Source organism: Gavialis gangeticus, unplaced genomic scaffold (genome assembly GCF_001723915.1).
Source record: "Gavialis gangeticus isolate Ggan-Ray unplaced genomic scaffold, GavGan_comp1, whole genome shotgun sequence".
Classification (NCBI taxonomy): Eukaryota; Metazoa; Chordata; order Crocodylia; family Gavialidae; genus Gavialis; species Gavialis gangeticus.
In genome coordinates this window covers 4,290,153-4,304,579 of record NW_017728995.1, presented here as the reverse complement: position 1 = coordinate 4,304,579, position 14,427 = coordinate 4,290,153, and the positions used below count along the sequence as shown (strand labels likewise).

The window sequence follows — 14,427 nt, the reverse complement described above, 5'->3', positions numbered from 1 at the left end:
AGCAATATGCAAAGGATCACACCTGTACTCTGTAAAAATAGATAATCACTGAACTGTTTCAAACAGTACTTAATTTATTTCATTTTTTAAAAATTCATTCGACCGCATGGTTTTGAACCAGCACAGTAAAGAATTATAATTTTTATAGAAAAAGGGAATCGGAGCTGTGCTCTGGTTAGATTATTTGGGGATGTATTCAAGAGGTTTGAATTTTTAGAACGTAAAGATCCTGAATATTCTGAATACTTTGGGTATGTCTAGACTAGAGTAAAGGGTGTATTTAAAGAACTTACTAGCCAGTGACTAAAAGATACACTCTATCTTAGTCTAGGAAAGCCATATAGGGTTGCAACAAACTGTAAATATGTTAAAATATCTACACTAGGTGTTAAAGTGATGATTTAAAATGATGTCAGGTTATTAAAACACCTTACCTCTAGTTTAAACAGCTTTGCTATGAGAAACTGAGAATGAAGGAAGCAGGGGTCCCATCTCTGCACACCCCTAGCTCATCATATGAGTCGTCCTGGCCCTGGCCCCAGGCAGGTGATGGCTCTGGCTTTGGCACCAAAGCCAGGGATGCAGTCACTGCCTGCTCCAGCTGGTACTTGAATACAAGATGAGGGGCTCTCCCCTCTTCTCCCCCCATGTAGAATGCAGAAAGAAACCTGGTCTTGGATTCAAGTAAATACAGTATATACAAGACAACACAATGGAAATTTAACATAGAGAGCAAGGGAATAAATACAAATATTATAAAGAGTTTAATCAAGAATATTTATTACTATACTCTGACTTGATTTAGAGCTTTTCACTAATTCATAAGTAGAGAGTATAAAGACAACGAACTCAATCTATTTCTTTGTTATACTTTGAAAATCAAGAATAACTAATGAATCTGCTATTACTCGAGGTTAGTAATAGTTAAAAATAACTAGAAATGTCATTCTGAAAGCATTAGTATTTCAGCACAAAATTTGTTTCTTTATATTTATACAGAAGTATCTATTTGCTGCTTTAATTAAAACATTGTTTTTGGCGTCTGGAGAACAAACACAGTTTTGCAAGCAGCTGTGAACAGGTAACATTCCACAGTATTATTTGACCTTTGGGTGATTTCCAATTTATGAAGTCCAGCTGCATTCTGTTGTCTAGATTATCTCAGGAGTTGACAAGCCATGCAGCCATTAGACAGACAGTATTTTAGTAATATCCTTAGGGGATTACAGAAAGTGAGCTAAAAACATTAAATAGCCTTTTTAAAACACAGGTTTTCTTGCAGCTCTTATGAACCCTTTTAACAATCTCTGCATTGCACCTGGTGGACTTTTTTTGAATGGTTGAATAAAGAATTTCTACTCCAACTATATTTAATCTTATCCAAAAGGTCAAGAAGTGATATGCCACAAACACACCACTTCTGGAGTACAGAGTTAGAGACATAGCTCAAAGCAAGCCACACTATCTTAAAAGCCAGAATTTTTAATCAGATGTTTCTAGGTAGGTTCTCGATGAAGATGTGTACTAGTCCTAGCAGTCTGCCCTTGTGGGGTAAGATATTAAGAGATATCGAAGGATACTCCTGCAGTCGGCTTATTTTTTAATCTACTCTGCCAGGATGCAGAAATACGAGTTATAGAACAACTGCAAAAAGGCAACATATGAATTGCCATTTATCAATCCCTCTGGTTACGCTTAGAAAAAGACGCATGTTTCTAGTTTTTTGCTGGGCGAGGAGGTCGCTCTAGAAGTTCAACACAGAAGAAACATTTTTTTTATATCTAAAAGTTTTTCAGGCAAATTACTGTTACCAAGGAAAGATAATATGCATATTTGTATTGAGGTTTTTCCAGTTTAATTCTGCACTATCTACATGTGCCACACATGAAGTCCAATTTAGCTACACCTAACCTGCTTGATGTATTTATGCTGATAACAAGCATACTCTGGACAATCTTATCTTTTATTTTAAAAAAGAATACTTCCATGGTTGTGAGGAAAACCTTCCAAATGTGACCAATGCAGTATTATCTTATGGGCTAGGGACAGAAGTTACACATAAACTGGTATAAGTAATTGGGAACTCATTCAAATCTGTAGCACTACAGAAGTTTGGTATGCATAAACTGCTTTCAAAGTGGCTGAAACCAATTTAAGATAAATCTGGATGGATGTAGTGTCAGACTTAATTGATTTTGGTTAAATCAATTTATTGAACTTCTGTCTCAGATCCTCTCCAGATTCAAGTTAATTCACAGTCCCCCTGCAACCCAGGATGTTCTGCACCTCCCCCACAAACTCTCCCTTGCAGGATGGGCAGGCTAGCCTTGGCCCACGCTGTCTGCTCCAGCTGAGCAGGGAGGTGTACTTTGACGCCCCCTGGCTTCTGGCTGGGGCCACTGCAAGCATATGGTTGCATTTCCAAAATCAGAAGTGAATGTCTGTTCATTTGCTTATCAGTTCAATTTATGAACCTTAGGCTAACCTGTGAAGATTGAATTGATTGAGCCTTGGGCTTTTTGACTGGACTTAGCCATGGCATCTACAGACTGCCAGAAACAATGACTTAGAAGTGTGAACTTCTCTACCTTCTATTAAACATCTTTAAGAGTGCAGACCTGCCATTTTGGTGTCCACCCAAACTATTTGATCACTGCCCACTTCAGTGGAAGAAATGTCCAAAAGGAAAGGAATTCAGAGTACTGTAGAACAATAAACACATAGGGAAGAACTGAGGAAACATGAAAATTCAGGGGAGAAGGATGGGGCATTAGAAGTCATAGAATCAAAGAATCATAGAAATTAAGAGCTGGAAGGGACCTCAAAAGATCAAGTCCAACCCCCTTGCTCTGGGCAGGAATACTGCTGAGATCAAATGATCCCAGCAAGGTATCTGTTCAGTCTCCTCTTGAAGACTTCCAAGGCTGGGGACTATACCACCTCCCTGGGAAGTCTGTTCCAGAGGCTGGTCACCCTTACCGTAAATAAGTTCTTCTTTACATCCAACCTGAAACCATCCTCTAACAGTTTATGGCCATTGCTCCTTGTCCTCCCCTGGGGCACCCTAGTGAACAGTTTTTCTTTCCGCTTCATTTTTTGCCTGGTATAATGATGAATGAAACATTCTAGTACTGATTCTAGACAATCACCTTGCTGGGGTCATTTGACCCCAGTACTCTTTCCTGCCATGGCAGGGGGTCGGATTTGATGATCTTCTCAGGTCCCTTCTGACCCTAGAAACTATGAATAAATAGCAACAATAATGAATCAGTCCTTACTGAAGGGTTGAAGTCCACACAAATCTTTATTGCAAATCTGTAATGGACATCAATAGGAGATCACTATGTACAGTGTCAATGACACTAAATTTATGTTCCAACTCAGCAACAGTTTTTCAGAGAGGAAGTTGGCCCTTTTATAGAAGAGCTAGACATCCCTTGATACAAACATGCTTTCAAAAAAAGCCGTGCATCTTTCTCAAAAAAAGCTGTAGAAAAAAATACATTTTTACATTTAAAATGCAGATATTACCAGTTCCCTGGAATGCTTCATAGAAATTAGAGAACTACCTGGATAAAAAAAAATAAGGAAGCAGTAGAAACTGCCAATGAAGAATGGAAAAGGGAGAGGAGTTCTGTCACTGTTCAGAACTGTGAGCCAGAAGAACGGGGGCTTGATCCTGGATATAATTTGCCATCTCTGATTTACCTCAGGAGAGCTGAGGTAAAGCCAGCAGTGATAAGGTGTCCACTTATTGTGGTTGATAAGGACAGTGAACAGTGAAGCAGTGAACAGCTACTTGCCATATACTGCTGTTGATCTTGTGGATTTCTCATTAAAATTATTTTGCTGGGATTGCTCTGTAGCCTGCAGGAACCAAGCGGTTAGCAAAATGAGGCTTCAAATGCACCAAAACAGAAGGTCTGACATGTCACCCCTCTAATCTGGTTGCTTCAGGGGCTAAAGTCTCTTTGAAGCAATTCTGAGTTTCTTGACCTTTTATATCATGAAGAGGACAGAATAAGTCCCTAGGTGATCCCCACAAGCATATTAAAATACTTATAAGTGCTTGAACTATACAGCAGCATGCTACTAGAACATAAACCTCTAAAATCCTTTGACCCTAGCTGACTTCCTGCCCCTTGGGCAGGGGGCTGGACCCGATGATTTTATGAGGTCCCTTCCAGCCCTAATGTCTATGAAATCTATGAAAATATTTTGGAGCTGCATGGACGTTACCATACCACATTTATTAAAAGTGAAGAGAGATGGATAGCTAAATCACATTCAAGCTATTTGAAAAGGGGAAGGTTGTTAAGCCTTACCATTTCAGACTCAGGATAAAAATCAAATCATAGGCTGTCAAGGAGTCTGACTACTAAAGTATGATTAAAATGAAGGGATAAAAACTGTGGGGCATGTCTAAGCATACCACATCATTAGATTTTTTTGCCCTTTATCTTTTCATACTGAATAATTCTCATTGCACAAATGCTTTTGGAATGCTTGCATACTTTACTATATAGGTACAGTTCTTTTAATGATGTTTCTGGTATGCAAAACATTCACAAATGCTTCTTGAAGCAATTATGTAAATACCAATGTACATACTTGAGGGTTGTTGGACCACCACTGCTTTTTAGTTATCCGTGGGACTACTTAGACATAAACCATCAATCCTGGTCTTTAAAGACTTAGTCACTCCTAACTGAGCTCAACAAATATGATTAACTGCTTCTGACACAAGGTAAGTAAAAGTCAGCTTCAGGATGAAGACTGAAAACTTAGTTTGCACAATTCTGGCAGGTCAATACGTAGGACCTATCACCCAACAATGTCCAATAATTTATTTCTGGGAACACGGAAAAGTCAATGGAAACCCAAATGTGCAAAAAAAAATGTAACCAACTTATAGTTGACCAATAACTGCAAGCCCATAACTTCTTAAAAGCTAAAGGAATTATAACTATGAACTTTGTACAGCTATTACATTGCTTAATGTACCAGCTATCTACAGAAGCCTGTTAACATATCTCTACGAAAAACTGTATGGAATGGATATATTTCTGTCCACTGCTAAATGTTTATGGTGAAATTGTGTGCGTGACAATAGACTACAAAAAGAACGTTATCAATAAGCTAGTCTGCTTTGTACAGCATATATTTTATGATCAAATGTCCATGGAAAGAACAGAGAGAGCAACACTCTTCAATTTCATCTGCTTATTTAGAAAGGTTTTACTACAGTGAATATATACACATTCTGTCATTAAGATTAATTTTTTATTTACTGTGGCTTATGGGCCAATTGGGATAGCAGAAATTCCAACAGCCGGAAAATGCTATAAATCAAAAGCACCAGAGTTTATGTAGTGTACATTATTCCAAAAATCTTTTTTCAAGCTGGGCAACCAACCTATAACGTAGGAAACAGATAAACAATGTAATAACACAGATAACAGATCTTTTCATTGTTTTCTGAACTCAAATGTTTAATTTGCTACCAGCACAATAAAATATTAACTTTAGTCCCATGAGAAAAGAAAGCAACAAGCTGTTTGAAGATGTGTGATAACTAATCTGTGATGTGCTGCCAATGTTTTAACAACGGGCTCCCACAAAAAAATGTTTTCCTGAGGCTTGTGATAAAACCATGTGTCTCAGGGATTGCACAAGGAGAAATCTATTCACTTGTCTTACTATTCAACTAACCACAGATAAAGATGGAGGCAGCAAACAAATTATGCTGCACTTTGTTGTAAGTGTTAATGTTTATTTTTCTGGAAAATATTGGGATTGGAAGCATTATAATACAGTACTCAACTTGTGCTCCTGAAAATTTGAGCTCAAGATTTTGTAGTGTGGTTTGGACATTTTTCTCCCTTGGGAACTGTCTTTCAAATGCTTGATATTTGGTAAAACTAGTCAATTGCAAATTAAAACATTTGCTCTTCAAAGTTATTTTCCTTAACCTCCAATATGTCATCTCTGTCAGCAATGGTGAGCAGCATCTGCAGAGGGGATAGGCTCGAGCAGAAGCAGCAAATTCATCCTAAACTACCTTTCATTTTGGTGGTGGAGATTTAACTAGTAGGCTTTTTCTAAACATCACTGACATTTTACATAAAAGATCTGTCTGGGGAAGATCTCCCTTGTTATTTGTACTGCTAAACTTACATGTTTGCTGTGTTAGTAAAATTGGGACTTAATTTTTTATTTCTGCTTGACAACCACCCTTTTGTAATTCTGAGTACGGTTTGATGGAGAAACGGGAGAGACAAATAGCTCCAAAAGCAGTGCATTCCTTGTACAGGCATAGCATATTTAAATATGTAAATACATTCTGTATGCTTTGGCAAAACTTAAAGCACTTTAGTAAAGATTTCCACTTGCATCCAGTTCTGTTTTCGTGTTCCTTGCATACTATAAACAAATGCTCCTTCCTGAATCTTTCTCATTCACTCACTCACACAAATAGTTGTTAAAGGGAGATAATAAAAATACTTTGGAAGAAATTAATTATACTTGAGGTAAATACCATAAAAAAGTTAGCCTTTACAAAGTCAGGAAGTAACTCGTGGAACAAGACAATATTTAAAAGTAGCTTACATCTTTTAATTGTTCCTTATGTGTGACGCAAGGAATCAAACAAAAATGTACTGGCACTTTTAGATTGGTGAAGTGCTTACCTCTTCTTCTTTGTGATGATGAGGACATCATTAAAGAGGAAGAAGTACACCTGCTGCTTGGAGGTCCTTTTAGAAAAAAGTCCAGTGTCTTCTACATATGCTGTTAGCTCACCCCTTTTCACTAACCATCGGGAAGAGGAGACCAATGGAAATGGCTACAAAATAAGAGAACAACATTTTAAGCACTTCAAAGCTTATACAAATCTTGTGAGATAAAGAGAATAAAAATCACCTGGAAAGATAAAAAAAAATAAACTCTGAAATACACAGATAATAAGGGTTCAGCAGGGACTTCAAGCTTCAGAATCACAAATCATACAGGTAAGGTACATTTCATAGTTTCATAGATTTTAGGGTCGGAAAGGACCTATGAGATCATCGAGTCCGACCCCCTGCCCTGGGCAGGAATGAATGCTGGGGTCAGATGAACCCAGCCAGGTGTCTGTCAAATCTCCTTTTAACACCTCCAAGGAAGGGGACAGCACTGCCTCCCTTGGAAGCGTATTCCATATTTTGGCAACCCTCACTGTAAAGAATTTTTTCCTGATGTTTAATTTGAATTTGCTATCTTCCAGTTTGTGGCCATTATTTCTAGTTACTCCGATAGGCACCCTAGAAAACACTGTATCCCCTATTTGTTGCTGTCCGCCCCCTGATGAGTTTGTAGGCAGCCATGAGCTCACCTCTCAGCCTGCTCTTGTGGAGGCTGAAGAGGTTCAGGTCTCCCAATTAGTCCACATAGGGTTTTTTCTGTAGGCCTTTAACCGGATGAGTTGCCCTCCTCTGAACCCTCTCCAGTCCATCCACATCCCTCCTGAAGTGCAGTGCCCAAAACTGGACGCAGTACTCCAGTTGTGGCCTGACCAATGTCACGCAGAAGGGAAGTATTATCTTCCTGGACCCATACTACTTGGATACTATTTGACTGCCACATACAGTGGGACCCATACTGCTTGGAGTATGTGTCAGTGGGACCCATACTGACACATACTCCAAGCAGAAAGAACAGTTCTGCATTAGGTATACTGAAATACTATAGGACAGAGATGATAACATACATCCACCTAATGCAGAACTGAGTGAATTTCTTAAGGAGGAGACAGATAAAATGGCCATAAATATTTTCAGGCCCCAATCTCTTGTAAGTCACAGTAGGATAAACAATTGTTCTTTCTGCTTGGAGTATGTGTCAGTATGGGTCCCACTGTATGTGGCAGTCAAGTAGTATCCTCTCTGAAGAGAAGTAATCAGGAGTTTCAGCTTAATTTGTCAAATAATGATTGAGGAACTGTTTTCCTAAGTTTGATACTTGACCTGGATACTACATCCAGGGCATAAGAAAAATAAGAAGGCTGGTCCATAAACCTGAGACTGACAGAGCAGCCTTCTGAAGCAGTTTGAAGATGTTGTCTATGCCACTGAAGTATGTCCTGACATTTAATGGACGGTGGAAATACTGTGTATGATCCACTTAGAGATTTTCCACAGCAGTGTGGTTTGTCATTTTATGAGCTAGAAATAGCCACTGAATGGGACACCCTAAGAGGCTTAGTCCTTATTAAGAGTAAGCCTCTGAGATGTCTCACATCGTTTCTCTTAGCATCATGCATAGTCCTGGGAAGACTATTCAGTTTTATTGATCAATTCTGATGAAACTTAGGAACCTTAAGGAAGAGCTTGTGAAAATGATCACAACACAACTCAGTGCCTGTAAAAGGATATGTATGGAGGTCTAGGCTATTGGATTGAAGATCATTAATGCTGGTTTATAACAATGAGAAATCTGCCTTGTTGATAGGGTGGTTGGCTAAGCAATCCAATGGTAGCTCAAAAGGAGGCTCATTGAGCTTTAGGATGACAATGCTGAAGCCCTAGGGAGAGCTAGGTATCTAATAGATGGAAGGTATGCAGAAGATCTTTGAGTAATCTGGGGAGCATCTGATGAGAAGCATAAAATATGTCTGTACTACAGACTGGCCTAGTATGCAGCATGTTAATCAAGGATCCTCAGTACTGTGACCTCTACTAGGTCTAGAACACACCAGAATTACTTTCTAGAGAATACCCTTGTCACTTCAAGTTGTCAGTCTTACTAATGGATTGGTTTTTGTTTGGCATGAGACTTTCCTGACTCAGAGAGTATGAAAATAGGCAAGGTCCCAAAATCTGATTTTAAAGGGTTTTTGGCTTCAAAAGCATAGCACTTCTTATGTTCTTTTGCTCTTCTTTAAATTATTTCATTTCTTGATGTTTTCCCCCAAGGTATAGAAGTTCTTATAACACTAATTTCACATTTATGTGCCAACTATCTGCTCCTAAACTGGACATAAAATAATTCACAAAAGGTTGAAAGACCCTTGTATAAACTAAGAGGGCTATGTTAATACTGTCCACAGAAATATCAAAATGATCCACATGGCTGTTTCAGGACATCAAAACTCAAGCGCCTGAAACTGAGAAACTTCTTAAGGAACAAGAGATATATGGAAAGCTTTATTAGAAGTTTCAGTACTCTAAGTTTATAAACTCTACAAGGCAAAAGTTCTGAAATTCTGCTCCCTTTACATTCAATAGCAACACACTTACTGATTTCATTAGTCCAGGACTCGATGATCTTCCGAGGTACCTTCCAGCCCTAATGTCCATGAAATCTATGAATCAGAACCATCCAAATCAATTTGGAGAGATTTGGAAAGATTCGATGATTCAGACATGGATGCAGCTTTAAATGCTTTTTCTACATACCTGAAGGTACCAGGCAGCTTGTGAATGCTGAGATGATGGGGTGGATGGAGCGTCCCACAGGAGTGGGGGCAGGGTCCCCAGTGCGCTTGGCAGCAGACCCAGAAGTGTACCAGAAGCACTTCTGATCCACTTCTGGGTCTGCCAGAGAGCGCACAGAGGGTCCCCCCAGACCCTCCCCCCCCGGCTTGGAGACTGGGGCCTCCTGGGTCTGGGGGGCACCCAGGGTCCCCCCATGGTTGATCACTAAGCCAAGGGGGACTTCCAGTCCACTTCTGGGTTTGCTGCTGAACACATGTCCCCCCCCCCCGTGCTCCTGGGGGATGCTCCATCTGCCCCACAATCACAGCATTCACAAATTGTGCCTGGTACCTCAAGGTATGTAGAAAAAACATTTAAAGCTGTGTCTATGGCCAAATTGCCGATTCTCTGAATCAGCATCAAATCTTCAGATTTGGATTGGGCTGAATCGAATTGGGGACAGTGATCTGAATCAACGAACCAAATCACTGTCTCCGATTCAGGCCAAATCCGAATTGAACAGGGCCCATTTCACACACCCCTAGAGTTTACCCCTGGATCTTCTGACACTTATAAACTCTGCAGGAATCCCAGCCCTGACTGCTTACTATGAGGGTACCTATACACATGTTCTGACATGTTCTAGTTAGAATGTGTCGGAGCAGACTTGATTTATCAGGGATGCTCACCAGGATCTGGGGGAATGTTTGTACACCAGAGCGCCCCAAGGGATGACAAGGTCAAACGGTCACAAACTCCTCCAAGACCATTTCAGGCTAGACATAAGGAAAAACTTCTTTACTGTTTGAGCCCCCAAGGTTTGGAATAGACTACCACTGGAGGTGGTTCAAGCACCTACTTTAAACGTCTTCAAAAGAAATTTGGATGTTTATCTTGCTGGAATCCTATGATCCCTGCTGACTTCCTGCTCCTGGGGCAGGGGGCTGGACTCAATGATCCTCCAGGGTCCCTTCCACCTCTAGTGTCTATGAAATCTATGATTAATTGGAGCAGACTTGATAAATATCAATATAAAATAAAGCAGACATTGGGAAAGATTTTTAGTTCTTATTCCCAATTGCTTCTTATTAGTTATTGTAAAGCAGCCCTAAAGAGGCAGCTGGAAAGAGCAGTCAATACTCTTGCCCAAAATGTATTGCTATTTTATACTGGATTCTTTACATTATATCCCAGGATGACAGGAAGGGCATTCCATAAATAATTTTATTATTACACTGCCAGTGAAAAGGCAAACATAGTGAGAAGTTGCAGGGTGTATGAAGAAGAAAGCTACTGCTTGTAAAACTAGAGAGGGATTAATATTCTGTGTAAAACTGAAGCAGGCCTAAAAGGCCAACTAGTTAATCGAAGTTAATTCGATTAATCAGTCTGCTCTGCATTCTAAATGGAATGCTCTAGCATTGCCACAGTGTCACATGTATAAGCCCCTATAGGTTTAAAAATAGCTGCTTGGACACTTTAACTAAAGCTCACTGAATGAGCTTTAGTTAAAGTGTCCTGCAGCCATTTTTTAATGTGCAGGGGCTTAATATAGATGACATGGCAGCATTTTAATTAGAGCAGCTCTCCAGGAACCACCTTAATTATCTCTCCCCCCTCACACACACACCTCTGAGCACATGTATAGGCACTCATCAATTCTAAAGTTTTAAAAAGAGATGCTTGGAAAAGAGGGAAACTCACTAATGCTGAAAGGACCATTAAACCTATATTCTGTCTTTTCCTGATGTCTCTCCCTAGTCCTGTACAATTTATAAACTCCATGATGTGGAGTACCCCTGTGCAACCTAAACATTGCACGCATCACAGCAAATATTCATATAAATCACAGCAAGTGTCCTAAGTCTACCCAAAATCCTGGCAGACTGATTCAGTTTTTATAAAGACAGAGATAAGATAGAATTCAAAATGGAAAGCCTATCAAAGTTTTACCTGGGGTGAACACTAACTGTCTTTACAGTTGATGGTGATATACACTGGGAATCAGCAAAGTACAAAATGACCTCAGATGCACTGTGGAGGAGTCCTAGTACTACTCACCATTACCAATAGTCTGTTACAAAGTTTTTTGTCTCCATCATTTTCCATTGCAAACATGTTTTATTAGTTCTGGTGACTGATTTTTGGGTTACCACATTTCTAAATACTCATTGCGACTGCTGAAACACATTATCTATCTTGCCATGTTTGACTAATGAAGACAATTGCTTTTTTTCTCTCTAGAACATCCTTTTACATGCTCATAATTTTTTCCCCCCTCTCAGTTGTCAGCCCTCTGAATCATTAATGAGTCTGATTTTTTTTAGGCCTTAAATCATTTCACCTACCCTTTTGTGACTTGTCTTAAATTTGTCAATACTTGTCAGCAGATGTAATGTCCAAACTGAAAAAAATACTTCAGCTGTGGAGCCACTGATGCATGGATTGAACACAGAATAAAAACCTCTTTAATTTCAAATGCAATGCTTTACTTCTGCTTACAATCTGAAGTATATTACTCTGATTATATTTAAGTTAAAGCAAGATAATAACAAGGGATCCTGTTTTTTTCTCTGTTTAAAAATCACAAATTCTCTGATTTAAAAACCCCAAAATCCATATTTTTCCATGATTAAAATGAAACACCACCATATATATAAGTATCAGTTTAACATAATGTTTTATCGGTATGTTTGCAATTTTAAACCAATTTGGAAGCCTACCAGTGCCTCAATCACTATAATAAAATAAATTCTAAATATCTATAAATTTTAGTGTTTGATTTTGGGTTTTTATCAGGGAAAATCAGAGGTCTCCCTGCCCCCTTTTTTCACCAGCAGCTGTCCCTCCTGCTGCTTTGTGGTGCTGAGCAGGTCTGATATGCCAGTGCCCAGCCCATGACATTGTTCCTCACTCCTGACCCCCAGCCCTGCTTATTCCCACTTCCCACCCACAGGACCCCAGCCCTGCTGGTGCCCCTCACCCACAGAACGCACCCATCCACGCCCCATGGAGCTCCTCACTCCCCACCCACAGCCCCCTGGCCCTCCTGGTGCCCCTGACTCCCCACCCACAGCCCCCTGGGACCTGCTGGTGCCTCTCACTCCCAACCCATAGCCTTCCAGTGCCCCTCACTCCCCACCCTTATCCCCCCAGCCCCCAGCCCTGCTGGAGGGTCCCCCAGCTGCCAGGGGTAGGGGGCCAGGGATCCAGATCTACAGCCCCCTGACCCCCACACCAGTGCCAGAGCTCTGACTACTGCCCACAGGAGACAGTGGCTGCAGCAGCAGAGTGGAGTGCAGAGCCCAGGTCCCCCTTCCGCATGGGTAGCATGGCTGGAGCAGAAGCCATGTTAGGCAGGGGGCAGACACAGGTTGCCCACTGCAGGCTCAGGACTCCCCACCCTGCTGCCCTTCCCCGGGAGCCTCTGTGGGCCAGCAGATGAGACCTGGCATAGGAGGACAGAGTGGGCCAAGGCAGGGAATCTTGGTGCCACTGCCAAGAGCCCCACACTGCCATGGCAAGGTGCCCCCTTCCCACTCAGCAGCAGCAAGGGTTACAACTCCATGCTGTCATCCTTGCTGCTGCTGGGTGGGCAGGAAACACCTCATCAAGGTGGTGTGACAGTGGTAACACATAGGGGGTGCATGGGGGTGCACATGCACCCCCTGAGCCAGCGCTCCCTGCTTAAATGATGGGGGGGCAGGAAGGAGTACCAGTGCCACCCCTGAGAGCACCAGCTGGGGACTCAGGATGCCAGGAGAAGTGCCGCTGGCACGTCCAGGTGCCTCGCTCACACTTCCCAGTCAGCACAATCGGCTGTGGGAGACTCCCCCCGCAGTTGGTGTGATCGGCTGTGGGGGGGAGCCTCCCGGTTGCTGACTGGCCATTGGGGGGGAGCACGTGCTCCCCCTGACTCAGCTGGCACCAGTCGCCGGTGCGGTGCTTACAGTAGCAGCACTGAGCTTCCCCACCCCACTCTGCCCTACCATGTCAGGTCCTGCCTGCTAAGCTGCGAAGGCCCTAGGGAGAGGGCAGCAGGATAGGGAGTCTGAGCCCACAGTGGGCAGCTTGTCCCCATCTTGTGCTCAAATCTGGGAGGCCATGTGGCCCCCATCCCTCCCTTGGAGTGCGTACAGTTGCGTATTAATTATTGTAAAGCAGCCCTGAAAAGGTAGCTGGAAAGAGAAGTCAATAGCCTGGCCCAAAATCTATTGCTATTTTATATTGGATTTTTTTAATATACTATATGCCAGGGTAAAAGGAAGGGCATTCCATAAATTATTTTATTAGTACACTGCCAATGAAAAGGCAAACACAATAAGAAGTTTCAGGGTGTATGAAGAAGAAAGATATTGCCTGTAAAACTAGGGAGGGATTAATACTCTATGTAAAACTGAAGCAGCCCTAAAAGGCCAACTAGCACAAATTAAAGCAGCCTGAAAACTGTAATAACTAGGTATACTCAACTCCACCCAGAATAGGTGGGGAAGCAGTATGACAAAAAGGGAAAAGGTGACTTAGAGCCACTTGTCTCCCTTGCTGCCCAGTTGTATTAAGCGTAAAGACAAATGTACATTTTAGCTGCTTTCAAAGAGGAGGAATGGCAGCCAGCAGGGATTGCACAGCAGCTGTCATATCTGCATGATCTTGTAGTGATACAAGCAAGCTAAATCCCTTCAACTGGGCGCCGCACTTCAAGAGGGACATGGACAGCATCGAGAGGGTCCAGAGGAGGGCCACTCGTATGATTAGGGGGCAGCAGGGCAGGCCCTACGAGGAGAGGCTACAGGACCTGAACCTGTTCAGCCTCCAAAAGACAAGGCTGAGGGGGGATCTTGTGGCCTGTTATAAACTAGTCAGGGGGATCAGCAGGCATTGGGGGAGTCACTGTTCCCCCAAGCACCGCCAGGAGTGACCAGGAATAACGGTCACAAGCTGGCAGAGGGTAGGTTTAGGTTAGACATCAGGAGGC

General features: G+C 41.8%; 1 protein-coding gene across 1 annotated transcript in view; it reads right to left on the bottom strand.

Annotated features, from left to right (window-relative positions):
- Window positions 1–14,427, bottom strand: part of ARHGEF26 (Rho guanine nucleotide exchange factor 26) — a 245,555-nt gene that overhangs the window by 38,185 nt on the left and 192,943 nt on the right. The window contains exon 11 of the mRNA XM_019503171.1: window positions 6,690–6,844. Within this exon, the coding sequence (XP_019358716.1) occupies window positions 6,690–6,844 (155 nt within the window). The remainder of the gene's footprint in view (window positions 1–6,689; window positions 6,845–14,427) is intronic.